This window comes from Pipistrellus kuhlii, unplaced genomic scaffold (genome assembly GCF_014108245.1).
Source record: "Pipistrellus kuhlii isolate mPipKuh1 unplaced genomic scaffold, mPipKuh1.p scaffold_m20_p_3, whole genome shotgun sequence".
Classification (NCBI taxonomy): Eukaryota; Metazoa; Chordata; class Mammalia; order Chiroptera; family Vespertilionidae; genus Pipistrellus; species Pipistrellus kuhlii.
This window is the reverse complement of record NW_023425529.1, coordinates 73,499,946-73,527,908: the sequence shown is the minus strand read 5'-3', so window position 1 is coordinate 73,527,908 and position 27,963 is coordinate 73,499,946. Positions and strand designations below refer to the sequence as shown.

Below are 27,963 nucleotides of genomic sequence, written 5' to 3'. Positions count from 1 at the left end.
TCCGCTGGCCCCATTTCAGAGGCAAACACATCTTTATCTTCCCGTATGCCTAGGGTTCTTATGTCCATGCATCCCTAGTTTCCCTTACATTGTTTACCTGCTGTTTAGGATGGACTTGATGAAGGGTGGGATAGCAATCACCATTCCTACAACTAGGATGGGAGCCTTAGCATTGTGAGGCTACACATCCCTTAGTGGATCTGCACTTGGCCCTTGTCAACCAAGTCCAAGGAGAAAAGCAGGTTATGTAGGTACTTAGAGGGCAGCCCAGATGGCCAGGCTGTCCTGGTGAGAGGTCCTTGGTTCCTGTCCTAATATACTGAGAAATCAAAGCCACTCTTCCCCATTCTAGCCCTCTCTTAATTCCATCAGAGGGCAAGTCTAGGGGCTAAATGAAATAATGTGTAACAGGAGAAAGGGGAGAAGGTGTTTCTTCTTAGATCTGCTTGGACCCCAGCAGAAGGTCTCAACCAGCAACACTATCAGTAGATTTTTTGGTCTTTTATTTTATTCTATAATAATAATACATGAGCTCAAGGGGTTTTGAGTTGCTTTAAGATGTATTTACTCAGCAAATATTTGCTCAGTACCTGCTGCATGCCATACTCTGTGCTTTTTGTTTTCCTAACAGGCCTACTTTGCTTAGCTTCCTTCAGAGCCAGATAGCTTCGTGGAGAAACACCTAATTTCACTGTGACCTTAACTACATTACATCTCTTCTCTGTGAGGTCACATTTTAGTATCTGTGGAAATGATAATCTCTGTCCTTCCTTATCTAAAAAGGGCTCTTTGAGCATTTAGGGAAGTTTATTAATGTGAAAAGAGTTTATGAAGTTCATAAATATTTGAGAGAGGTAGTCATATTTAACTGAAGATGACTTTGCCTTTTAGATTGTGTGTTTAATCAGAAATATACAGGTAACTGAGCATATACTAGGCATTCAGTTAACCCTCTTGAAACTGCATAAGTCTTAAGAGAATCCACTTGACAGAAGACTCATTTTGATTCTTAGCCTCCAGCTTCTCTAAATACACCAAAGAAATTGCTAAAGTCTGTAGGTGGGATCCATGTCAGGCCTCATACTGGTTGCTGAGACAGTCCGGGAGATGCAGCCCTGTTTTAGGTCGGGTGATCAGAGAAGGCTCCTTTGATTGGGTGGCATTTGAGCAAGGAAATTGAATGAAATGAAGTGAACTTCTAATATTTTACCATTTGGTTCATAGTCTTTGTGAGGGTAAGAACATTGCCTTCTAACCTGAGTTTCTAAGATTTATCAGAAGTGCTTGGGATGTATTGAGATAAGTTTTCTTGCTTGATTTTGTTACCATAGAATTCCTTCTTTTCTCTGGAAAAGTTTTAATATTATAAGCATTGTCTCCCTTTAAGGTGTTATGATGTGCTTGTACAACTATTTTGGCTCAATGTTTTAAAAAATTTTATTGGCATTTGTGTTTGTTGTTATGTTCTTTTCTGAACTATTTATAATTTCTCTAAAGGTTATATATCTGTTCAGATTTTGATAAGCTTCATCCCTCCCCATCATAGGCCATTTTGCTTATCCATGCTTTTTCTTATCCATTCTCTTTCTTCTCCCAGTAGTGTCCTGTGTCCTTTTGGTTTTGTTCTACCTGGATACCTTTATGGTGTGTGTGTGTGTGTGTGTGTGTGTGTGTGTGTGTGTGTATGTGCATGCGTGCGTGTATGAAATGCTTTAACTTGTGATCTTTAACTATATTCATAAGATCCAGCTGGTACAGCTCAGTGGATTGAGTGTAGTCCCATGCACCAGGAGGTTGCTGGTTCGATTCCTGACCGAGCACATGCCTGGGCTGCAGGCTGGATCCCCAGTAGGGAGTGTGAAGGAGGCAGCTAATCAATGTTTCTCCTTCATCCATGTGTATATCTTTCTCTCACTTTCCTTTCCTCTCTCCGAAATCAATAAAAAACATATTTATTTAAAAAGAATATCCAAGAATATAGAATTTGATATTCTAATGAATTTTACTTTTTTTTGTGTTTTTTTTGTTTTGTGACTGAAAAATATATTTAATATTTTATAGTCATCATATTCAAGCTCCATCCTTGTTTATAACCTTGGGAAACAGTTAACTTCTTTTTCTTTTCTTTTTTAAATTAGCCTGTTAGGAGTACTTACTGTCAGCTAACGCTAAATAAATATGTAGCAAAAGGTTTGACGTAAAGAAGCAGTATAATAAGGTATTCTTTGTTATTTTCAGTGCCATAATTTGAACTGTCTTAAATCAGTGAAATTATTTTCCATGTGTACACCTATTATTTTCTTTTATGCTTTTAGAATGTATGAAACCAAATTGAAAGAATTAGAAACTGATATTGCCAAAAAAGCCCAAAGCCTTACTGATCTTAAACAGCTTGTAAGACAAGCAACAAAGAGAGAACAAAAAGTTAAGAAATACACTGAAGACCTTGAGCAACAGGCAAGTAATGAAATTTTTATTTACATTATAAAATAATGCATTATATCTCAAGCCACTCCTTGATATTGTCTTATGTAGCTAAAAATGAATTCTTGACTAATTCCTACCCTTGGAAGGCCCATCTAAGTGAATGACACCATCATTCCCCCATTTGTTTAAGCCCAAAACCTTTTATCAGCTCCTTTTTTTCTCCCACACTTCACATCTTTTTCATAAATCATGTTAGCTCAGTTTTCAAAATCTATCCCACATCTGACAACATCTCAACACTTCTAACACTGCCAGTAGAGTCCAAACTGTTCTATCACACCTGAACTATTCTCATAACCTCCCAACTGGTCTCCCAGCTTCTTCTCTTCCCTTGTTTTGCCTTCTCCCTTCCCTGATCTATTTTCCACCTAGTTTCTAAGTAATTCTTTTGAAGCATAAAGCAAATATAGCAATCCCATCCGTAGAACCTTCCAATGGTTCCCTGTTATCCTGGAGTAAAACTGTAAAGTTCTTTTCATAACCTGTAAGGATCCCCATGGTCTGGCATTTGCTTTGCTCTTTAACCTCCTCTTTCCCTTCATCCACAGTGTTCTAGCTATACTGACCTTTCAGTCCTTTGAACAAACCAAATTCATTCAAGCTTTAGGGCCTTGCTCTTCTTTTAAATAATATTTACCCAAATATTCCCATAGCTCACTTCCTCACTTTACATCTATGATTAAATGGAGGGGGCTTAGACCTTCCCTAACCCTTTCCATCACTCTTTATCCTCTTACCCTGGGTTATTTTCCATCTGGTACTATTATCACCTCACATTACACACTCATTGTCTTTCCTCACTAAAAATATAAGGGCCATGGGAACATGGAGCAAGGGACTTTGCCTGCTTTTTTCACTCTGGGTCCTCTATGCCTTAGACAATGTTTGGCATATAGTAGTTAATAAATAATTGTTATAATAAATGAACACTGAGTAGAACATGATGGATGCATGCTCATGTGTGCTTTTAAAAACCCAACTTTTACTATTATGCTTTATTGAAAACTAGAGGCCCGGTGCACGAATTGGTACATGGGTAGGGGCCGGCCAGCCCACCCCTGATCAGGACAATTGGGCCGAGCTGGCTGGGGGTCAAGGGGCCAGCTGGGGGAGGGGCTGCAGACAGTTGCCAGTCTGGCCCCAGCCTCTGGTCGAAGTCCTGGTCAAGGGAACAATTTGCACATAGCCTTTTATTATATGTATGGGATATATCTTTATAATATCTCATTTCCATGTCTAATTTTGTTTTCTAATTTTTCATTGTGCCCGAAGATTGAGATTCTCAAACATATTCCTGAAGGTGCTGAAACAAAGCAAGGCCTTCAAAGGGAGCTTCAGGTTCTCAGGTACATTATCTCTTCATGTGACAACTCTTCCTTTTTATCTTTTTTTTTAACCAGGTTTACTATATCTAGAGAATAAGATTTTTCAACCATGCTACCTAAGAGGCTGACCAGCCTTATTTTATCTTCCTAATTTCAATCATTTTATCTTTTATATAATAGATGCTGGGAGGAAAATCATAGTAGACCAGGTCCTAATATAAGTATCAAGTTTGTAATGTAGTTTAAACTTTCTTAGTAGCACAGGGTGCATTAAACCTGAACTTTTCAGAGGCAAATACTAAAGAAAGAGGCAGGAAAGAAGCCTTTACTTACCAGGTTCTGAGTAGCATGCTCTCATGAGCTCTTCCAGTAGGAAAACTACTCTTGCAAATAACATCAGGTCAGATTTTAAGAAAAACATGAAGATTTTTGATTCTGTGATCTTTCTTTAAGAATGGTAATATTGCAGCAGGGAAAGTAAACGAATGCCTTTATAAATATCAGTGAATTCTAAGCACTATATATTACAGTTCATTGGAAATGCCATATATTTTGTGAAACAGTGGGGTTTTTTTTGTTTGTTTTGTTTTGTTTTGTCTTAATAACATTACCATTGTGCTCTAGATTAGCTAATAGTAAGCTGGAAAAAGAAAAAGAAGAATTAATCCATCAGGCAGAAGTACACAAAGACCAAGGCGGAGGTGAGGGCACCTTACATGGTAATGTATTTTATAGCAAACTTATAGCATGTTAGGTAACTGAGGTTTTGAATTAGGGTTTGCATTTTTTGTTTGTTCGCAGGTTTCTGATATCTTTCTTCCTATAAAGTCCAATCCCAATATAAGTTTTGTGGAGCTATCTCTTCCTCCATTAATATTATTTCCATCGAGCCCTTAGCAAGTACGTAAATGTTTTTTTCCTCCTTGTGTTCCATTTGGTGTTACAGATTTAATCAGGATACAGTGCTGAGTGATGATTGTTGCTTCCAGTTTTTAAATATAGGTCCTTTTAAACCCTCTGAACATGTTTTTCCTAAATGTTATTGTAATCTTGTTAAAAACTACATAAACTACATGTATAAGTATTCTTTTTTTTTCCTTTAACAAAGTAATGTCTATCCTTCTACCCCCTTTTCTCATTCAAAAGTGATTGCTAGTCATTCCCCTATTCTTATGTGCTTATGTATATACTAGAGGCGCAGTGCACGAAATTTGTGCATGGGTAGGGTCCCTAAGCCTGGCTGGCAATCAAGGCCAATCAGGTTTTCCATCTCTCTGCCTCCCCAACTCCTCCTTCCCTCGCTACCTCAGTGCCCTACCGCCAAGACCTCTACTGGTCAACCACCATGTTCCACGCTACCCCCTGGTGGTCAGCACACATCATAGTGAGCGCCAGAATTCCCAAACTCCTGAAGGGACAATTTGTATATTAGCCTTTTATTATATAGGATACACACACACACACACACACACACACACACACACTGAATATATTATACTATTTGCAGATTCTGTATTCCTGAGTTCACTTACTAAAATTTACTTGTAACCCCAAAATCAGTACTCAAGGTATGAAAATAGAGCAGTAAAAAATGTCAGACCCACACTTTCCCGATGAGATCCAACAAGGTGACCTCTGCATTCTTGTTCAGCTTTTATACAGAGATGACCAGAGGATGGAGACAGTAGGGGGCAGTGCAATTTAGGGCCAGAAGATAAGGTTCTAGGGCCAGCTGGACTAGGTTTGAATCCCAGTTCTCACACTGGGTAGTGAGACAGCCTCGGGAAAGCTATTTGGCACTTAGGATTATAATCTTGAGATATATGTATATGTTTAGATATAGGTGTAGATTATATATCTATTTCTATATCTATCTATATCTATATCTATCTATCTATATAAAATTTTCTCTTAAGAGCAATGGTTCAATATTCACTAATTCATTGTGTTGACTTTATAGACCATAACTATTATAAATAATGAGAATTGATTCTTTGAGCTGTATGTTTGACGCTTGATGGAAATGGCAAATTCTCTGTCAAAGAATTATGCCAATTAATATTAATTTTCTGCCAAAGAATTATGCCAATTAACATTACTTCATGTAGCTTACTCACGTAGTCATAATCTTGTTGCTACTTTGTATTAAAGCTGTCATGTGGTATGACTTGTACCAGACACTATGGTAAATCTTTTATGACCATTTATAATTTATAATCCTGTATGGTGGGTCCTATTGTCTCCCTTTTCCTAATAAACAAGTTTGAAGAGGTTAAGTTACCTGTCCCCAGGGTCAAAACAGGTAGAAAGTGGCAGAGGCAGGATGAAACTGAATCTAGGAAACTCCAAAGCTTCTCTCTATATCCTGCCATTGACCAGTATGCTGCATTGCCACTTGGTGATTAAAAGTACATATAACCTCTCTCTCAATGGTATCTCTCAAAGCAGCTAGCTTGGTGTAGGGGACTAGACACAGTAGATCAAAGACCTGGCATTGCTGTTAATAATAGGCAAGTTCTAAACCTATTTCCTGAAAGGGAATTTCTGAACCCCCATATTGTATTTCAAAGGTTAAGGCTCAAAATCAAGCCTTAACTGTTATGGAAATTCTATTTTAATATAAGTAGTCATTAAACTAACTTTTGAAAAATACTACACATTACCAATCACTGTAATATACAGCAGCCTACTGATTAGACAATCTTCTCAATACGGCATCCCAGTGATTAAGAATCAATTCTATAAAAAAAACATTAGCACTTTCTGCAAAGGTGAGGGAAGCTTTGAAAAGTACGATTTTGCTCTACCTTCCAAAGGAAGATGGGTTCTGCTATTTCCATAAAAAAGGGTGAGAAAAATATTTCCTGTCTCCAACTTATAATTAGAGGACCCTTTAATAGGCACCTTAATAGAATGTATGTCTGATCCCATTCATAACAATGTGCTTATTGCCCATTATTTTCCTAAACTTCATTATTGCTTTTTTAATTATGCCCTTCAATGACTGGGAAATGACCACATGACATAATATAGGAAGTGTTTAATTTAAAGAAAGTATGTTTCCAGAAGACGGCAATTACAGCAAAAATACCATTTGCCCATTGATTCTCATTATAAAATTAGATGTTAACTCTGGGGAGGAAATCCATAAATTAAAGCCCTTATGCTGTTTTTGTCCTTACCCTTTCCACCTAAGTATCAGGACTTAGTCATGTTTGTGTTATCCATCCTGCCTCCCACGTTTTCTATATGGCAGTTACCCGGTAATTGAGTAATGACCTACATGGACTATTCAATGCTGCTAGGTAACGGGCAATTTGAGCAGCTTATGGTTGTAGCCCCTTACCTTACCTAACAGTCTACTTATTCTCCTGTTGTACTTTTAGTACTAAATTTTCTTGGCTTAAGAATTTTTCTTTAGAAAATAAGTTTCTTCCATGTAAAAAGTTAGCCTCACTGTTTACATTGAATATCTGGCAAATGTTTTTTCTCTTTGCCATGAAATTACGTTATCCAATAGAGGTAACATATAGTATTCATAGCCTAATGTTTCATCCATAAAATGGCACATTTCCAGGCTCTAGTTTCATAAGTTTTCTCCTTAATCTCTAAAACATATCCCATTATCTTAAAATAAAAAGCTGGGGGGAGGGAGAGGGAGGGAGACCCAGTGCATGAAATTGTGCATGGGTAGAGTCCGTAGGCCTGGCTGGCGATCAGGGCCGATTGGGGCCTTATGGCTGCTGGCTGGGGCCTTCCTTTGTTTTGCGCCGCCCCCTGGTGGTCAGTGCATATCATAGCAATTAAACTCCCCGAGGGGACAGTTTGCATATTAGCGTTTTACATATATAGATTTTTTTTTTCTGGCAGATCATGATCAACTAAAGGAAAAGATAAAGGATCTAGAGACACAGCTGAAAACGTCAGATCTAGAAAAGCAGCATTTGAAGGTAAATAATATATTTAATTATAGTATTACTAAAGGCCCAATGCACAAATTCATGCAGAGGTGGGGTCCCTCTGGGTGGCCTGCAGGGATTGGGCTGAAACCCACAGTTCAACGCCGCCTGCATCTCCTACCTGCCGTTCTGCTCATCCCTGCCTCACAGTGTCTGCCACAGGCTCACACCCAATCAATCCCGATCAGGAGAGGCCCGTGTGCCACAGCAGCACTAGCCAGCCCTGAGCCCTGCATCGGGCACCCTCCCAAGGGGAGTGTCTGTGGGATTGGGCTGAAACTGGCCCACTGACATCCCCCAAGGGGTCCCGGATTGTTGAGAGGGCATAGGCCAGGCTGAGGAACCCCACCGGTGCACAATTGGGCTGGGGTGAGGACCATGGGAGGCCTCCAGGACATGTCCAGCCTATTTCATTCAGTCCTTATGGGCTAGACCCCAGCAGTAAGCTAGCCTATCAGTTGGAGCATCTGCTCCCTGGTGGTCAGTGCACATGATAGTGACTGGTTGACCAGTTGACCGACTTCCCCCTGGTGGTCAGTGCACAACATAGTGAGCAACTGAGCAGCCTTAGCATTTCATTAGCATATTACGCTTTGTTTGGTTGTTCTGCCATTCAGTCTATTTGCATATTACCCTTTAATTATATAGGATTATTACATAAGATAGTATTACTAGAGGTCCGGTGCATGAATTGTGTACCAGTGTGGTCCCTCAGCATGGCCTATAAGATTCAGCCAAAACCAACTCTGACATCCCCCAAGGGGTCCTGGATTGCAAGAGGGAGCAGGCCAGACCAACGGACCCCACCAGTGCACAATTGGGGCCAGGAAGGGACATGGGAGGTTGGCCAGCTGGGGAGGGACCGTGGGAGGGCTCCAGGGCATGTCCAGCCCTCCTCGGTCAGTCCTGATCAGCCAGACCCCAGCAGCAAGCTAACCTACCAGTTCGAGTCTGCCCCCTGGTGGTCAGTGCATGTCATAGTGAATGGTTGACTGTCTGCCCCCTGTTGGTCAGTGGCCATCATAGCGAGCAGTTGAGCAGCAATAACACATCATTTGCATATTACCCTTTGATTGGTTGAACAGATGATGACCACTTAGGTTATTAGGCTTTTATTATATAGGATAAATGTTTTATGAAAATAGCTTATGAAAGGTTTTATGGTCACCATGTTTGAATTTTAAGTCTGTATCATAAAAATTCCTGGGACTACATTTTATATTTGACCTTGACATTGCAAAGTCCATTATATTCATCTGTTAAGAAATATAAAAGAGCTACCAAAAAAACTGAGATAAAACAAATAGGATTAAAAAGTAAATTTATTTTTTAATTGTCACAAATATAGAACTCACTTTAATATTATCTTAAGTTTTTGGTCACATAGCGAACAGTGTCTTTTATTTTCTTTTGAAAGTCTTTTCAGGAATAGTTCCCCTCTCTTAAAAAGATATTTGCTATGCTATATGTCTTTCATGAACCTATAAGTAGAAAAGAACATGATACGAAAGTTAACTAGTGATTATTGGCTATTTTAAAGCTCAAATTGCCTCTTCACTAGATGCATAGCTCTTAGGCAAGAAGCCCTAGAATTGCCCTGATCATAAATATATTTATAAGAAATTGACCATTATTCATTACAAATAACATGTTTGTAAAGAAAATATAAATGAAGCTTAAGCTATAAAAAATCATAACTAAAGCAATCTTAATGCCACGTGAATAGCCATGTCTTTTTGCTTGCCTCACTGAGTATCTGAGAGTATGCTTTTGGAGAAAGATTAAAGCCCCCTCTAAGAACGAATAAATTTTAGTCAAAGACTAGGATATAACTTACAGAACAGATAATTTGATTTGGCAAGTCAAGTTAGTTACTTATACTGCACGATAAAACCTTATTAACAAAATCTTAATACTTCAGTCTTTATATTTGCTATTCAAGTTACTTCGGTGCTCATGTTTATAAGTTAATCTTTTAATTTAAACCTAAGAGCGTTATATACTCACTAGAGGCTTAGTGTACAAATTTGTGCATGGGTAGGGTCCCTCAGCCTGGCCAATGATTGGGGCTGATCACGCCAGGTGGCGGCCAGCTGGTGGGAAGGGCCATGGGAAGTTGGCCAGCCATGGGAGTTTGGGTGTGGGAGCCCACTGACCACCAGGGGGCAGCTCCTACATTGAGTGTCTGCCCTCTGGTAGTCAGTGCACATCATAGCTATTATCTGGTCGTAATGGTCCCTTAGGCTTTTATATATATAGTTTGATGTCTTTAAAAGACAATATGTTTCTCTTAGGAGGAAATAAAAAAGCTGAAGAAAGAACTGGAAAATTTTGATCCATCGTTTTTTGAAGAAATTGAAGATCTTAAGTATAACTACAAAGAAGAAGTGAAAAAAAATATTCTTTTAGAAGAGAAGTTAAAAAAACTTTCTGAACAATTTGGAGTTGAATTAACTAGTCCTGTTACTGTTTCTGAACAGTTTGAAGATGAAGAGGGAAGTCCTGTCAATTTCCCCACTTTCTAAGGGCCAGTTATAATTAGTTTTTATTTAACTATTTACAAGTCTCTGACCTACATGATATCCTTTCCAATACCCTGTACCTTTACCTGAATTTGATATTTTAGTAAATAAAGTTGTATAAATTTTTTAACACATTAGAAAAGTATATATTTGAAAAATTTTTAAAAGTTAAATTATGACTATCATGTAGGCAATGAGATATAGTGAACTTCTGTACATTCATAATGTTTTAAGCTTTAAATACGAGAGTAACAATTTTTAACATTTAAAATTGGGGTTTTATATTCTTACCTATTTATATATGTGTCATGGTTCTTAAATTTTATATGTATACACACAATAAGGCTGAGCCATATGTCTTGTTAAATGTCAAGCAAGGTTAGATTAAACTCAGCTTTAGGTATTTAACTTTGAAAGTAAATCATCCAAAATTGTTGGTTTCATTGTTATCTTTAAATTACTATTCAGTTATAGTGGACAGAATCCAACCCTTTGTACAAGCTGGAGAGCTTACTATTACTTACATTTTTAAATCCAGAGGTTAAAATTTGCTAATTGCAAATAAGACTTTGACTAGTTATTTCCAACTGGAAAATTCATTTCTTCAAATGCTGGAAGACTTATTTCTCCATTAGACACTGAACAATAAATAGGAACCTTGAGATATTTTCACCTTTTACACAGAGCAGAATATTCAAGATTCAAATATAACAACAATGAAGCTGGTTTTTAATGACATTTCCAGTCTATTCATCGAGTATTATATCTTTGAGCCTACTAAATTTCTGATGATCTATTTTTGAAAAATGATTAAATAGACACTTAGTATCAAAAGCATAGTCACGTTTGTTCAAGTTCATGTTAATAATAACCGGTTTTGAATTCATGTAAGTATCTGGAATTGGCCAGCATAAGCCAAGATGATGGCGATGGACCTGGAAAGAGAAAGGAAGGTATTAGCTCTAAACTGCATTTTCTTCATTGACTTAAAAATATTTATTTTGTGTGCCTACCATCTTCCAGGCACTATTTAAGGCTCCACTTTATCCTACCCTTTATTTTTTTTCATAGCTGCTTCTCCCCCTGACATACTACATATCTGTGTACTATCTATCTTCCCCATTAAAATGTGAGCTTCATGAGACAGACATTGTTCACCTGGTCTTTGTAATACCTGGAAACATGCCAGGAACACAAATTAGGGGCTCCAAAATATTTAATAATAGTCTGTTAATAAGTTCAGAAGCTAACCAACTATGGCTAGGGACACAGCCTAACCCAGTGGTCGGCAAACCTGTGCTCGCAAGCCACATGTGGCTCTTTGGCCCCTTGAGTGTGGCTCTTCCACAAAATACCACATGTGGGCACACATGTACAGTGTGATTGAAACTTCGTGGCCCATGCGCAAAAGTTAGTTTTCGGCTCTCAAAAGAAATTTCAATCGTTGTATTGTTGATATTTGGCTCTGTTGACTAATGAGTTTGCCGGCCACTGATCTAACAAAGGGAATATCATGTGACAGAAAGGTGTATATTTTCTCTGTAATTATTTAAGTATGGTTAGAATATATACAATATGGATATGTTTGGGATATGGGGGTGGAGGCAGTTCCAGAAAGTTGAGTAGGGGCCAGATCATGAAAAATCTTAATGTCATTAAACATTTTTATGAAGGAAGTAACATTCTCATTCATTTATAAAGAATGAACAGGACAAGAATAACACTGAAAGTTAATGTTTAAGAGGGTGATATAACAACTCAAGCTGTGAATCTGGGCTTAAATTCAAATTAACAACTAATTGGTTGGAGAAAGATACAGATTCAATAGACCAGAATCTTTAAGAACTGATAATTGTATGTATGAAGTAATGGAGAGTGGGGTTAAAAATGTATCTTAAGTTTTTGGCTTCAGTGAACTGTTGGGAGTCAGGGGGTTGATATAACTAGGTCCAGTTTTGAACATGAATTTTAAGAACCTATAAGAAACCAAATAGTCAAGTCCAGGAGACAAACGGAAAGGGCACAAAATATAATTCATTCTGTATATGTTAACTGACCCTTGGTTCTTTCTAAACAACCAAACTCTATAACCAAGTGAGTTTGGGAAATTCTGTATTAAACAGGATTAAAAGCTGTCATTATAGAATGTCTCAGAGCACTAATATGCAACATGAATTTCCAAGAAAGGAATATGTTGTATGCAGGGTTTTCCAGACATTTCTATAACTTTAGTTCTGAAACACATCTAGAACTGATGCCTCACAGAACACTGGAAAACACTATCATATAAGAATGGTGGCATGTGAGATAAATTAAATTTGAGTGCACCATCAGAATTACTGCAATTAGTAGAAAACATTTTAGTTGCACTTCTACTCTGAGGAATATAAGAGGACATAACTCCACCAGCTGTTTTCTGCCATTACCTTGATTAAACAGCCATCATTGCAATGCCATACTATTCCTTCAATTTTACCCTCTCTGCAACCTTCAAACCAGGACAACAGATCACTGTGCTTCAAGGAAGGTAGATTTCTTATTTGAAATGCTCCATGTGGTATAAGAAGATGTAATGGATGCTTCTTGCTTCCTAATCCTAAATGATAAAATCTTGCCATTAGCTATACAAAGGTTTCAAGAATAAGAACATTTACCTTTCCAAATAAAAAAGTCTTTTAAAATATTTAAGAATATATTTATCAAAAAGTTTAGTTGGTTTCCTTGCAGAGATATGCTATAAGCACTCTCCCTCAAAAGTGGCACCATATCCCATTAAGATTAAATTCTACCTTTGTGCACTCTATATCAGACTATGACCTGTGGGCAAAATCTAGCCAGATGCTTGCTTTCATAAATAATGATAATGGAACATAACCATTACTATTCATTTAAGTACTATCCATGGCCTGTTTCAGAGGTATGGCCCATAAAACCTAAATCTTTCCTATCTGGCCTTTTATAAAAAAAGTCCACCAACCCATGCTCTACGCCCTACATCATTAGCCACATTCAACTATTATTCAATGTTTGCCAAACAGCCATGCCACATTTTGACAATTTGTATTATTACTTCCTTAGCTTCTTTCTGCCAATCAGTCTGCTTCTGACCTTTAGATAGGATTTTGCCATTCAGGCTGCACTGTTCTTGGGTGTGTCTTCATCCATCCCCCCGTCAACAATGTACTCCATAGTGTCCCTGGGACTTGTACTCAATCCATTATTCACTGCCAATTCTTCACTCACTTTACACTCAGCTATTAATGCTACACTATTTACCTAGTCATGAAAAGCATACCATCATTTTCATTCATCTCAATTCACCTAAATTTTAAAAAGCAATGAAAAGTTACACTTGAGTAATTACCTTTTATACTTAACTGTAGTTTTATAATGTTACTAGAGGCCTGGTGCACAAAATTCATGCACATGGGGTGGGGGTGAGGGATGAGGTTGTCCCTCAGCCCAGCCTGAGTCCTCTTGCAGTTCTGCAGCCCTCAGGGAATGTCTGACTGCTGTGGAGGTGGGAGAGACTCTCACTACCACCACTGCACTCACCAACTGTGAGTCTGGCTTTTGGCTGAGATGCGCTCTCCCTGTGGGAGCGTGCTGACCACCAGGGGGCAGCTCCTATGTTGAGCATCTGCCCCCTGGTTTTTAGTGTGCGCCATGGCAACAGGTCTGTTCAGTCTATTTGCATATTAGCCTTTTATTATATAGATTATAAGAAAGAACAAGAGGCTAAACATCAACATTTTGTACTAATAAAACGATTAGGTAAATTTCTCCATAGACATAAAATTAAAAGAAATAGCTATTACCCTAGGCCCGTGGTCGGCAAACTGAGGCTCGCGACCCACATGCAGCTCTTTGGCCCCTTACGTGTGGCTCTTCCATGTGTGGGTGCACACGTACAGTGCGATTGAAACTTAGTGGCCCATGCACAGAAGTCAGTTTTCGGCTCTCAAGAGAAATTTCAATCGTTGTACTGTTGATTTGACTCTGTTGACTAATGAGTTTGTCGACCACTGCTCTAGGCTACTTAAGTTTATCAGTCACTTTTCTGTGTTTGTGTGTAAGCTGAACCTAGGTTGCCCTTATAAATGAATTATTATAACTACAACTGAACAGAAAAAGGCTTTACTCACCATATGGGTTTCCATTAATATTTGTCCCGATAAGCTCCAGCGTCTGTTCTAAGAGGTCTGACAGTGGCACTGCAGTAATTTCCAAAAGACCAGAATCATCAGGATGATGCTTCAGTACCAGGGCTATTTCGAATTCATAATTAACTACAGAGGAATGCCAGCAATACTGCTTGTTGTTTTTCTCCACTGGTACCCACCCTATCATTTAAAGAAAAAAAGTGGGGGTTTTTTTTGGCATTGTCTTTCTCTGCATTGACACAAGGTAATTTTTATTTTTGTTATAAATTTTCCATATTTCTGGATATTGTATTACAGAGTCATTTTTAAATTCAGTAGAAATAACAGTTTTACTACTTTTTAAATCATAATAATTTTTTAAATTATAACGTTTCATTTTTATCTTGTTGAGAAATTAACTTGATTATTCACTATAGAGCACTCAGCATTTTTACTAGAAAATTTTTAACTTTTCAGTAAGAATTGAGCACCATTTTAAGATACAGAATTAAAATCCTTTTTTAAAATTAAGTTTTCTCTCTCCTTCTCTTATTTCCAGGACAACAGACATAACTGTTCTACAATTTATTGTACTGTCTCCATATTTACTGAAAAGTGTTTGATTCGTACTTATTGAATGTTACTACTATTCCCATCCTACTTCAGTTGCTAGAATAAAGTTCCTCATTGTGCTTGCTATGACATACAACATTGTGGCCATCATATCTGTGGCTGTCATTACCCAAGGTTACTATAATGACCTTTTTCTTGGTATACTAGTCTCCGGAAGCCCCCCCCTCCCCCCTCCATTTTTATCTTAGTTCCACTTTTAAAAATGTAAATTTATAATCTTCATGACAAACTTCAAATTCCTTTAGATGGAACACAAACCTTTTAAAATCTGAGCCCATTTCAGATCTCCAGCCTCAAATTTTAAAATCGCCTCAAATGTCATTCACTCAAACATTCCAGCCAAAATAAAGTGTTAAATAAGGACTCCACCGGGGTGTGCCTAAGTAGATCCTCTCCCTTCCTTTCAGCTAATTTCCTGGTTCTTAAGCTTCAGTACAGATGTCACTCCCCTTACTAGTAAACCTTCTCTAGCCACCAGATTGGAGTATGAATTCTTCCTCTTTCCTCTAACTGTAATCTGTGTATCTCTTCCTTTTGATTCTTAAATCATACTGTTATTGATGGATTTTCCCATCATGTCTACAAGATCTTTGAGAATCAGATCTTTGAGGTTCTGATCTTCATTTTGTATTACCAGAACCTAAGAGTACTTTGCACCTTACAGGTAATCGAGATATGCCTGTTAACCTGAACCTTAATTTGGGTATCTTTCTACTCAGCACACTTCTGCAAAAATTTTCTCTTCTCTAGTAAAACTCTGTGAAATATTTATTTTCACCTCCCTTAATTAAAACAGTCTTCCAGGACCTTTGCAAAAAAATATACACATTATTATCCTCAATTAAAAAAGTAAAGGCTGCTTAATATCTCATTTCAGAAAAGATCAATTATATCGTCTATCCTGACAACTTCAAGGCTGTTTCCACTCAACACTTTATTTCCACAGACTACAGGTAGTAAACTGTCCATTCTTAGGATTCTAAACAGATAGGACATTCTCTATATGAAACAAACATCTTTGGTATAACTGTTACTTAACATAAATTAGACTCAAATTTTGTGCTAAACAGATAAATACCATGAAAAACTAAAAGTGAGATTCCATAATTTTTGATCAAATGGATCTTTTGTTCTTTATATTAGTAAACACAAAACTGCATTTTAGTAGAGATTTCATAATACCAGGAATGTGTCCATTTTCATCAGGCATCGGATTTCCATTTAATTGTTCAATTTCCTTCGCTGGAATCCAGCACTCTGGAACAGGTTTGAAGTCCTCCTCAACATTCCAAAAAAATTCTAAAAGAATCAGATAATCTTATTAGTAGTAGTACTTTAAAAAATATAAAATGCTGAAAAGTTTGAAGTGGGAATAGCTAATAAACCCCATAATATCAGGTATCATATAATTATTCTCCATTCATTATCACCACAATGTGACTATACTTCTCAGGGTTAGGGTACTACCGTGTTTCCCCGAAAATAAAACATCCTCCGAAAATAAGATCTACTTACAGGTTTCCTTCTGAGTGAAATATAAGGCATCCCCCCAAAAATAAGGCCCCCCCTAGGCTCTGTCTCAGAATGAAAATTTATCGTAAACTGGTCGCTAGGGCTGCACCGACTGAAGTCTAGCAACCAGTGACATTACGCGGAGTCCTGTCCTTACTACTGCGTGGAGGCGGAGCAGAGGTCTGAGTGAGCTGTGAGCTCGGGGTGGGAGAGAGGAGGAGACTTTCGCAGATGCATGTAGAAAAACAGGAGGATTAGAGCTCACGGGACCTGGCGAAGGTGGTGAGTGCTGGTCTGTCTCTGGTGACACTTCCTGCTGCTCTCAGCTGCCCTTATGATGACTGAAGGTTCTCAGTCAGTGGCAGACCCTGCTCCAGCCCAGATCCAGGCCCCAGCAAGCCCAGTGACAGTCCCCAGGCAGGCCCCAGGGGGTAAATGTCTGATAAAGGGGTAGGGGAGATGTCTGGTGAAGGTGTTCAGTGGCACAGGGGTGGAGGGAGGGGGATCACTTAAAATGACACAGGAGGATCAGAGGGTGCAATCAAAATGACACAGGAGGATCAAAAGGGGTTACTAAAATGGTAATCCCCCCTCTGATTCTCCTGTGCCATTTTGATTCCCCACTCTGATTCCCCCTGTGCCATTTTAAGTGATCCCCCTCCCCCCACCTTGATACCCCAATTCCTTTTTTTTACCCCTAGAAATGAGCGCAAAAAGAAAAAGCTACTCTGTGGGGTACAAGAAAGGAATCGTGGAAGACTCTTGGGGCCAAAATCTTACTGCTTTCTGCAAAGAGAAGATATTGAGTATCCGATTGGTCCCAAAATGGCGAGCAGAGTATGGTAACCTCATTGAACAAGTGGACAAGGGAAATGCTAAAAAGCGCAAGTATGGATCAGGTCGGCAACCATTATTTTCTGAGCTGGAAGACCTGATCTGTGAATGGGTTGTTGACAGGAGAGCAAAGGCTTTGGTTGTGAATAGGGCTCAGGTTCAAGAATTTGCCCTTGTAATGGCACCACAGTTTGACATAGCCCCCAAAGACTTCAAAGCATCATAACACTGGCTGGATAATTTCCTTCAGCGAAGTGAACTGTCTTTAAGAAGATCTACAACATTGTTTAGGTTGGAAGATACTCAAGTTATTAAGCACTTGCATTTGCATTCAAGTCCTTTATTGATGATGCTGACTTCTCTAAATGCAATCTTTCCAACATGATTGCTATGGATGAAACTGCAGTGTTTATGGGCCAATCATCTCAAACAACAATTGAACAGCGGGGTGCCTCCTTAGTGTACATTCCCTCCACTGCTTAGGAAAGTGCATGTGTTTCCTGTATTTTGGCAATTCGTCTGGATGGCACTAAAAATCCCATCTTTAATCATTTCTAAGGGCAAGAAGGAAAAGATTGAACATGTTTTGGGCATTTTATTCTTGAAACTGAAAAGGCCTGGGCCACACAAGCAGTTATAAGGAAGTGGGTCGACTTAATGCTGTCGCTTGTTATGCGAGGGAGCCAAAGAGGTCTGCTAGTCTGGGATGCAGCCAGCACTCACGGCGCTAAAAACATGAAGACATTTCTTCACAAAAGAAAAATAGATCACATAATGATTCCCGCAGGAATGACGGCCTATCTCCAGACTCTTGATATTGCAATAAACAAGCCATTCAAAGACAATTTGTGCATGGAAATTAATGACTACATTGAAAATAGAATGGAGAGAAATCAGCGTGGAAACTTTGTGAAACCTAAACTGCAAGAAGTTGTGACTTGGGTGAAGAATTCATGGGAGAAAATCACTGACAGTTGCATTGCAAATGCACTGAGAGCAGGCTACCTTAAGAAGTACTCATTTAAAGACAGTGCTATTGCTAAACATGAGAGATTTGGTCCACTGATTCTGAAAGAAATGGAGTCACAAGAAATTCACCAGGAAATTCAGGAATTGGATTGTTATGATGATGTTCCAGAAGATGATGACATGATTGTCATTGAATAAATGAGTAAATTCTTGATACTGTAGGATTCACAGTTTGTCCGGTTTGTGTTGACAACTACCGTACTATTGTACCATATACAGTAATACATTTCCTTTATTTTCATTTAACAATTAATGTGTACCATATTATTCTTCATGGAAAAATAAGACATCCCCTGAAAATAAGACCTAGCGCATCTTTGGGAGCAAAAATTAATATAAGACACTGTCTTATTTTCGGGGAAACAGGGTAACACTTTAGCTATTCAATTTTGGACACACCACCATTTTCAGATATAGGATAACAATCTTAATTCTTTTACATAGAACAATGTTCAATTCTAATTTCCCCCCCGAAAGTACGTAAATTATAATATAAGGCTACAATGTATAGAAACACAGCAAAAAATAACTCGCAAATTTCAGCAAATTAAATCATGAAAAGCTGAAGAAAAAAAAGACCTACTAACCTTTTGAGTTTTGTTTTGAATGTAGAAAATTTTTAAATCTTTTTTCAGCTAGTTTGTTAGGTTTTCTATCTAATCGGGCCCACAGATACGGTTTACCTAAATCAATAATAAAAGAAAAATATTAGGAGACAAACTTACCTTAAAATAAATTTCAGAATAAAATTTTCAATAAATAGTAGTGTCACCTTCTGTAAGAGAAGCAACCCTAGAAGACAAACTGAAATAAGCAGACCAACAGACACATCCTAGCTAGCGATACGTGATATTGTAAGACTTAAGTTTTGGTTAAAGAATGATGGGAAAGCCCAGCAGGCCTGGCTCTGTGGTTGGATGTCCACCTATGAACCAGGAGGTCATGATGGATTTCCCATCAGGGCACATGCCCTGGTAGTGGGCTAGATCTCCAGGATGTGATATGCAAGAGGTAGCTAATCAGTGATTCTCTCTCATCATTGATGTTTCCATCTCTCTCCCCCTCTCCCTTCCTCTCTGAAATCAATAAAGTATATTAAAAAAAAAAAAAAAATATATATATATATATATATAGATGGGAATGAGATAAAAAGAAGTATGTGACCCTTTATAAGGCAATGTTTTATTATAACTAGCATTTTTGAGAAACTGAATCTACCTCTATACGAACAGAAACATGACAGGGAGACTAATGAGCTGCATCTGGTCTCAGTGAGACTCCGGGAGGGTTCTACTGCTGAGCCTGCTTAGTTAGTAGGAAGATGCTTTTGTGACCAGCAAAATACAACAATTCCCAGCTGAGACTCTGATTTGGATTCCCCGTTTTGAAGTCGTTCTTTGTACACATCGGGGTTCCTGATTTGAGAGAGTGTGTCCTGCTAGAGCCTGGTGGGGTGGGGTGGAGCGGGCAGCAGTTTTCACCTGGCCTCTCCTGACCCTTTGCTGTGAGACAGCTTGGGTTGTGATGCACATCCTTACTTTTAACACCCTTGCTATATTATGTATCCTCCACCTGTAATAAACTGTGAGCTGGAAGCTCTGTCATTACTAAGTTTTCTTTAGCAAACCTTATTCAACTGCTACCATTATACATAATCCCACATAATGATGCACAGTGAAGTTTCTTCATATTAATAGAGAAAAACCTGATTAAAATTATATTGTCATTTCTGTTTGAATGGACCTTTGTTCCTTTTACTAGTAAACACACGTAGAAAAACAATGACAATTCTTTAAGATCATTACTATAAAAAAAAAAAAAAAAAAAAACCCACAGAAAATAACAAGTATTGGTGAGGATGTGGAAAAATTGGAAGTGTGCAGTTGGTAGGAATATAACTGGTGCAATTTCTATGGAAAACTATTAAAGTTCCTCAAAAAAATAAAAATAGAATTATACGATTCAATAATTCCACTTCTGGATATATACGCAAAAGAACTGGAAGCAGGTCTGAAAGAGATAATTTTTACACGTCATAGCAGCATTGTTTATAATAGCCAAAAGGTGGAAGCTGCCCAAGTGTACATGGGTGGATGAGTGGATGGATGCGGTATATACATACAAAGGGATACTATCCAGTCTTGAAAAAGGAAATTCTGACACATACTATAAAACATAGGTGAAGTTTAAGGATTTTATGCTAAGTGAAATAAGTCAGTCACAAAAAAGATAAAAACTGTACAATTCCAGTATTTGTAATGAGGTACCCACAGCAGTCAAAATATAGAAAATAATATGTTGGTTGGCAAGGACTAGAGGGAGAGGAAATGGTGAGATGTTTAATGGGCACAAAGTTTCAGTACTGGAAGAGGAAGAGTTCTGGTGAAAACAGTAGCACAACAAGGCAAACTACAAACCACTGAAGTGTACACTTGAAAATGGTTAAGGTGGTAAAATTTTATGTTATGTGTATTTTACAATTAAAAATGGAAAAAAATACATTTCAGGAGGGTTTTCCTGATACCAGAAATATATTCAGTTTTCATTTAACTGTCCTATCTCTCTTGCTTGAACTGAGGTAATTTCACTAGCCAAAAGAAACTAAAAAGATTATTTCTCTTTCTATTTGAATTTCTACTTTTCTCCAAGTACATTAAAATAAAATAAATCAGAGACATTGTCAATAATAATGAAAACAATGAATCAGCAATGAGATCAGCTTTAAGGTCAGACAAACCTAGGTTCTATTACCAGTTCTTCCATTCATTAATTATTTGGTACTAGAAGCCCAGTGCACAAAATTCATGTGGGGCAGGGGGAAGTCCCTCAGACATCCTGCACCCTCTGTCAATCCAGGACCCCTCAGGGGATGTAGTCGGACATCCCTCTCGCAATCTGGGACTCCTCACTCCTAACTGCCCTCTTACTCAATCCTTGCCACTTAGCACTGCCATAGAGGTGGGAGAGGTTCCCGCCACCACTGCTCGCTAGCCCTGAGCCTGGCTTCTGGCTGAATGGCACTCCAACTGTGGAAGCACACGGACCACCAGGGGGAGGCTCTCTCGTTGAGCATCTGCCCCCTGATGGTCAGTGTGCATCATAGCAACCAGTCATTCTGGTCATTCCACTGGAAGGGACACTGGGTGTTTTATATATAGAATAGATATAAATAGATTGAATAAATTACTTAAGTTCTCTGAGCCTCTGTTTCCATACCTGTGAAATGGAGAGCTTACTGTATAAAATTAGAGATAACATGTATAAAGCAATTACCAAATTGGATGGCCCTAATGAGTACTAAGTACTAAATAATATTTGTATAAGTTTTATTTTACCTTTGTAGGTAGTAACATAACAACATGTTCCATCCACTTTTTCTGTTGGAATGGCACTGTATATATCTGCATCTAATGCCTTGTGACTTACAGTTTCAGTGGCCAAAACTTTAAATGTCTTAAAAAAGAGAGAGAGAAAACTGGTTTAACAGACAGCATCTATACCCTCATACATACTCTCACCTGGAATGTTTGTATAATTTCACTAGTTTTAAGGAACAGTCTGGTTATCCTTAAGATGACTTAAAAATATTTTGTCCATGAAGTTCTCAGGGATCATTCCCTCCCGTATGATATCACAGCAATACCTGTTTCTCTTTTGTTGTTGTTAATAAAACCAAAGGATATTTTTTCCAGTGCTTTCTAGAGCAAGTGAAAGGGAGGGAGCAAGGAAAGGGGAGAACGAGAGAAGCATCAATTGGTTGTGTCCCATACCCAGCTGACCCCGGCTGGGATGGAACCTGCGAGCCAGGTAAGTGCCCTTGACTGTGAATCGAACACAAGACCCTTCGGTGTCAACACTAACCAAGGAGTCAACCAGCTTGGGCAATACCTGGCTTCCCACACAGATTATTAAATTGTTCACATTTTTTTTCTTTCATTTTTTTATTAAGGTATTATATGTGTACATAACTTACCAATCCCCCCCCGACCCTACTCCCATACATGCCCTCACCCCCCAGAGTTTTGTGTCCATTGGTTATGCTTATATGCATGCACACAAGTTCTTCAGATGATCTCTTATCTCCCCCACCTCTCCCTAACCGTCCCGCTGAAGTCTGACAGTCAGTTTGATGCTTCACTGTCTCTGTATGTTCATGTTTCTTTATCCACCATAATGAGCTTTCCACCAGGAACTATGTCCCATGTCGTGCTGCATCCCTAGCAAAGGTGTTCAGCATGTTCAATCACTTGTTTGGCAGCTATTTGCTAAATACTTCCCGAGGGTTAAGCATTGTTTTTGGCTTTTGGAAATAGAGAGGTAAACAAAAAAGTACCTGTCTTTGGTGGAACTTCCATTTCAAGGAGGGAGGAGACAACAGTAATAAAATGCAAAACAATGTTAGGCCTGATTAAGTGCTAAAAAGAAAAACAAGTAGGGGAACTTTCAGAGTTATGAGGAGTAAACTGCACATTTATGATTTTCCTATCAGAAGACAAGCCCAGAGCATCAAGAATGGAGGAAAGAACTGTTCCTAGGGTTCCTACCAACGCCTCTTGTGTCAGTTTTCATTTCCAAGAAAGGCTTATGCCACTGTTTCGGTGTAAACGATTTGATGCAGCATTCATCTTACATCATGTGAAAAAACACAGTACAACATAAACATTACATTCACGTGTGACAGACATCGATTTGTTGTTCCGCCCATCTATGCTTTCATTGGTTGGTTGGCTCTTATATGTGCACATGTGCTCTGACCGGGGATCAAACCTGCATCCCTGGTGTAAGACACTCTAACCAACTAAGAAGCTGCCTGGCCAGGGCCTGATCCAGTTCTTTTAAGATAAAAGTAAACGGGGAGTTTATTACTCATTTATGACGTATCAGAAGATATCAATCTAACCTGTGGTGGTAGAAGCAAGGTCTGGCCCCTTAGTGAGTGTGTATTTATGTTTACATTTATCAAAGATCCTGGAGAAGAGATCACTGTGCCGGTGGAGCACTTTCTACAAACATGCTTCCATAATCCAGTATCTACCTCTACAGACATCTCCAAAGGACAACATAAGATAAAAAGTGGTACACAAAGCCCTCCTTTACTGCCATTAAAGACTTTAACTAGAAAAATAAGGCTTGTGTGTATAAGAACTAAGACAGCAGAGTGATCCTCTACAATTTTGGGTTAGGGTTAATGTCACAGAGAAGATCTGATTCAAAAAATTAAAAATTCTGGAGGTGATCCTGGGAGAGTACACAGCAAAAATAAAGACAGAATGCATTGCCTGGTGTGCGCACAGGATAAAATACTGACTTCGCTAGAACAGAGATTTCTCTTCATGTGAGTTTAGAGAATAGATTGGGCCTGATGAACAGGAAGCCTTGAATTATAGTTAAGGATGTGTAGACTATGCTGTAATTAATACTGTGAGCAATGCTATAGACTACTCTTAATAGCAGAGGGAAAGAGAAGGGGCTTATTTTTCCTGATGGAGGAAACTTTCACAAACTACACTCCCTGCCCAACCTACAAAGTTGAGACTCACAGCTAGAGTGACAATGTCTCACATATAGATCAGATTTGTTAGGAGTTAAAAAATAAAAGCTGGACAACTACTGCTACAGACATTTAGTAGTAAATGTGAGGTTTCAACTAGAAAAAAAAAAGCGTCATAATGATCATTCTGGGGGCAAGAACAATTAGGCAGTAATTAGGGTGTAAACATATTGAGACTGTAACACAGTGATGACAGTAGAAAGGAGACTAGAAAGAGAGGGTGTAAAAAGCATCAAGGTGAGTTGAAAACGGGCACGAAATGACTCCAGGGCTCATGCTTTAATTCAACAGATATTCATCCAGTGCCCACCACGGGACCAGAAATAGCATGGCCTTCAAGGCCCTTTGGTCCGGGACACAGAAGGCCAAGGCCGTGGGAATAGCGTCCGGGGCTGGCGGTCCAGGAGGAGGCAGCACCCAACTGATGCCTGGGAATTCTGCTACCAAGGCTCTGCTAGAGACTGAGGCATGGCCCTAACCTTATACATCAGTGTTTCCTAGGAACTCTGGGTGCACAACCCGGTGCTGAGAGAATAGGAAACCCTGAGATGGGGACCCCAAAACCAGAATTAAGTAGGTAATTGCTGGTGTGAGAGTCTGATCGCGAGTGGCCGAACCAGGCTGGTGAGATCGGGAGCCCCTGTCACCATCCTCTTGAAAAAAGGAGGTAACACTTGCACTGCGGTGATTACGTAAACACTTAAGGAGTTTTCCCCCAAAGCAGCAGTGACCTGCGAAGAAAGGAGATGGTTGAAGACGTGGGTTTTCCGTTTCCACGCGAGGGCAATGTGACTCGCCCGACCAGAAACATGCCCTCGCAGATCTCCTCCTCCCTTGCAACACAGAAGTTACAAAGACCTGGGGCTCCGGTCGGAAAACCCCCACACCCCGACCCCACACCTCCCCGGCGAAACGTGCAGGCAGACGCCAGCCCACCGGCGGCTCCAACGCGCCCGCCCGCCCGCCCGCCAGCCCCCGGGGCAGACGGGCGGCCGGCGCGGCGGGGAGGAGCGCGCGGCCGCGCAGCTACCTGATGCTCCCTCTTGGCGGAGGGCTCCTCCTTCACCTCCGTCACAAACACGCAGGGCATTTTCCGCTGCACGGAGCCCAGGCGCCTCATGGTGGGCACGACATGCAATGCGAGCGGGAAGCGTGCCTCGGAGCGGCGACGGGTCCCTGAGGGGAGAGGAGGCTGCAGCCGCGCTCACGCCACACCCTCCTCACGCCCCGCGCCGCAGCGGCGGCGGCCGCCCACACTGAGCGCCGGGCGGGGACGTAGCCGGAAGCGTACCTGGCCGCGGTGCCTTCTGGGAGTTGTAGTGCTGGAGCCGAGACCCCGCCCCCTGCTCTCTCCCACGTGTTTCTCCCCGGGTTCTTGGGGGGGAAAAACAAAAACACAACAGAGAGCCGTTTGTGGGATGCGGGTACTTAACTACACGTAGTAACCGTCGATATTGATGATAATTAAATAATATCAAGTTATAAGTAACGAACCATTTCAATGGCGATTGAACACCGTTCTGATGAAACCTGTTCTCTTTAATAAGTTCCTGGGGGAAGCCCTGTAGAAGATTAGAAATATCCAGAGACATCCCAAAGCCGAACGAAAACTGGTTTCCCAGTAAGAACGTTTAAAAAAAAAAATGCTGTAATTAAAACACCCGGGGCAAAACAAATAATTGCCATTTATATTACCCCTCGCTTTCAACCGTAATATGGTCAGAATTGGTTCAGATGTTCTTTACCGAGTGCAAACACAAACCACAAGAATGCCTGCAAGCAGATTTCAACCTCAATTTTTTTTTTTTTAATTTAATGGGAATCTTACTATGAGCTCCAACACAGTCCAAATGGCTTGAGTCGTTGTATACAATCAACTGCAGAACTAAAACAGCTTGGACTGTTTCTCAAAAGAAAAGTGAGGATTGGGGTGGGTGCTTCACCTGATGCAGGCTGCAAGAACTTGGGACCAGGACCTTCTTAGCATTTTATAATTAACAATTAGTGACTTTTTTTCCCCTCCAAAGGAATCCTGGAAAGCAGCTTCCTTCATAAGTCTCAAGGGCACAACAAATAACCCTCACAACTATCAACTGTCATTTCCCAAACTGCCACAGAATCTTCTAGGTCCGACATTCTATCATTTTTTGAAAAAGGATTATCTTAAAAAATATCCCACTTGCTTTTTTTAATAATACCAATAAAGCTAACCAATTTTAGTCAAGAAAGCACTCTTTCACTTCCAGTACTTTGTTTTGTTAGTGCCTGGGGCAAAGCCAGCTGTAGGAAGGGGAGTCCAAGTCAGGAGAGTGCCACAGGACCAGTCCAGGCTTAGAAACTGGACTCCTACTCTAGCTGGCAGCTTTGCCTGATTCTCACAAGCCTGAGGAGCCACCATGGAGTTACTACCTGTCCCCACACTTAAAGTGGTATTACTGGATTACAAACTGGAAGAAATACTTTCTTCTGTGACTGATGTGCTAGTGTTTTAACATGCATCTGTCATGAAAGACACAATGTGAGTCTACCTTGACCAACACAAAATATTTACAGAATTTTGGGGCCTACCCCCAGCTGCAGAGGCAAATTTGTCATCACTTCAATACTAAGAGTAAAAATCCTCATTGATATGGTCATAGCTTCCCCTTGAAGATGAGAATGACTTTAATAATAGGAAAGAAATCAATAAGGAAAACAGAAAGAGAGAAAGAAAGAAAGAAAGAAAGAAAGAAAGAAAGAAAGAAAGAAAGAAAGAAAGAAGAGAAGAAAAGAGAAAAGAAAAGAAAAGAAAAGAAAAGAAAAGAAAAGAAAAGAGAAAAGAAAGGAAAAAAAGTTTAAATAAAAGATAGAGATTAGAATTCCGGGCATTTTAAAGATTACCAAAATGTATGGATCTATTTGCTGTTCTTTGCAATGACAAAAAAGCTCATCACAATTTAAATACCACATTTTGGTTTTTGCTGTGTTTAATGGAATATAGTTGTTCACAACAAATTTCAAGAGGTAAAACAATATTTTAGCCTTCCCCAGGTGTACTGTAAAACATATTTTTCACAATGGCTTTAATCAGGGCGTTACATGTAATCATGCAATAATGGTGTTTGGTAACAGTATTTGCAAATAGTCCAATGCAGCTAAAACTTGGTAAGTGGAGAAGGAGTTTATCTGGAGGTAAAGACCACTTAAATATATTTATTAGGGGTGTTTTCCCCAGTAAATTATGTGCCTAAAATGGTTACTTTATTATAACATTAGTAGGGCAAAGTAAAAGACAAGATATTAGATTTTTCCTTAAATCTTTGCTAATGTATTTAAGGGTTCAGCCAAATATTTATTCTCTACTTCATAACTTACTTTAAATACTGCCCCGTTCTTTTCATTATATTCTCTCATTTAAAGTTATAGGCAAACAATTCTCTTCTAAATATTAGTTTCTTGTTTTATTTTCTAGATTTTTACTCCAAAGCATTATATTCAACAAGTTCATACTAAGTTAATGTTTTACTTAGCCCACAATGGGAATCCATATGTTGATCTTTTAAGTTTCCAAATGAGTGCATTTTAATTTAAAAGTACATTTTAATCTAGTGTAATCTGTCATTCCTATAGCATCTTCTAAGTCACCTACGATGGATATTTTTGTTAATTTCTGCTAGGTTCTAATATTTTTAGTAAAGATAATAAGATGAAGAAACACTCAACTGCTGATTGAAATGTCTTATTCTACAATCAAAGTATATCACTTGGCTTTCAACACAGTCTCAAAATTTGCAAGTGCTCTGGATCCTGTCTACTTTAGGAAGAAGCTCTTTCTCCTTTTATGATGGATGAGTAATGAATGGAATACAGCTACAAGATGAATAAGTAATCCAATTTATTTTCAGGTACCTACTAAAATATTGCATTCTGAATGAATTTTTTTTTTCAAAATCAGTGGATAGTAGTGAGTATGTATTTTAATAATTTATT

At 39.1% G+C, this 27,963-nt stretch overlaps 2 protein-coding genes across 10 annotated transcripts in view; one reads left to right on the top strand and one right to left on the bottom strand.

The window, feature by feature from the left end:
- The window catches only part of CEP290 (centrosomal protein 290), a 113,545-nt gene extending 103,115 nt beyond the window's left edge, over positions 1-10,430 (top strand). For 6 of the 8 annotated variants that reach the window (XM_045588314.1, XM_045588313.1, XM_045588319.1 and 3 more), the window contains 5 exons: positions 2,316-2,457; positions 3,760-3,833; positions 4,437-4,531; positions 7,683-7,762; positions 10,066-10,430. In XM_045588314.1, the coding sequence (XP_045444270.1) occupies positions 2,316-2,457; positions 3,760-3,833; positions 4,437-4,531; positions 7,683-7,762; positions 10,066-10,296 (622 nt within the window). In that variant the 3' untranslated portion in view covers positions 10,297-10,430. Of the gene's footprint in view, positions 1-2,315; positions 2,458-3,759; positions 3,834-4,436; positions 4,897-7,682; positions 7,763-10,065 lie in introns of those variants that run through there. The other 2 variants (XM_045588315.1, XM_045588318.1) reach the window with 2 other exon arrangements.
- Positions 9,076-25,258, bottom strand: CUNH12orf29 (chromosome unknown C12orf29 homolog). 2 transcript variants are annotated; one of them, XM_036459031.2, is made up of 7 exons: positions 25,025-25,258; positions 21,779-21,896; positions 19,031-19,126; positions 16,251-16,367; positions 14,439-14,636; positions 12,720-12,889; positions 9,076-11,228 (listed from the first exon to the last, which is right to left on the bottom strand). In XM_036459031.2, exons 1-7 carry the CDS (start codon positions 25,112-25,114, stop codon positions 11,040-11,042), a joined length of 978 nt encoding a protein of 325 aa, XP_036314924.1. In that variant the 5' UTR covers positions 25,115-25,258; the 3' UTR covers positions 9,076-11,039. The 2 variants fall into 2 exon arrangements, with proteins under 2 accessions (XP_036314924.1, XP_036314925.1); XM_036459032.2 differs by lacking the exon at positions 25,025-25,258 and adding an exon at positions 24,474-24,766.
- Between the last annotated feature and the right edge of the window lie 2,705 nt (positions 25,259-27,963).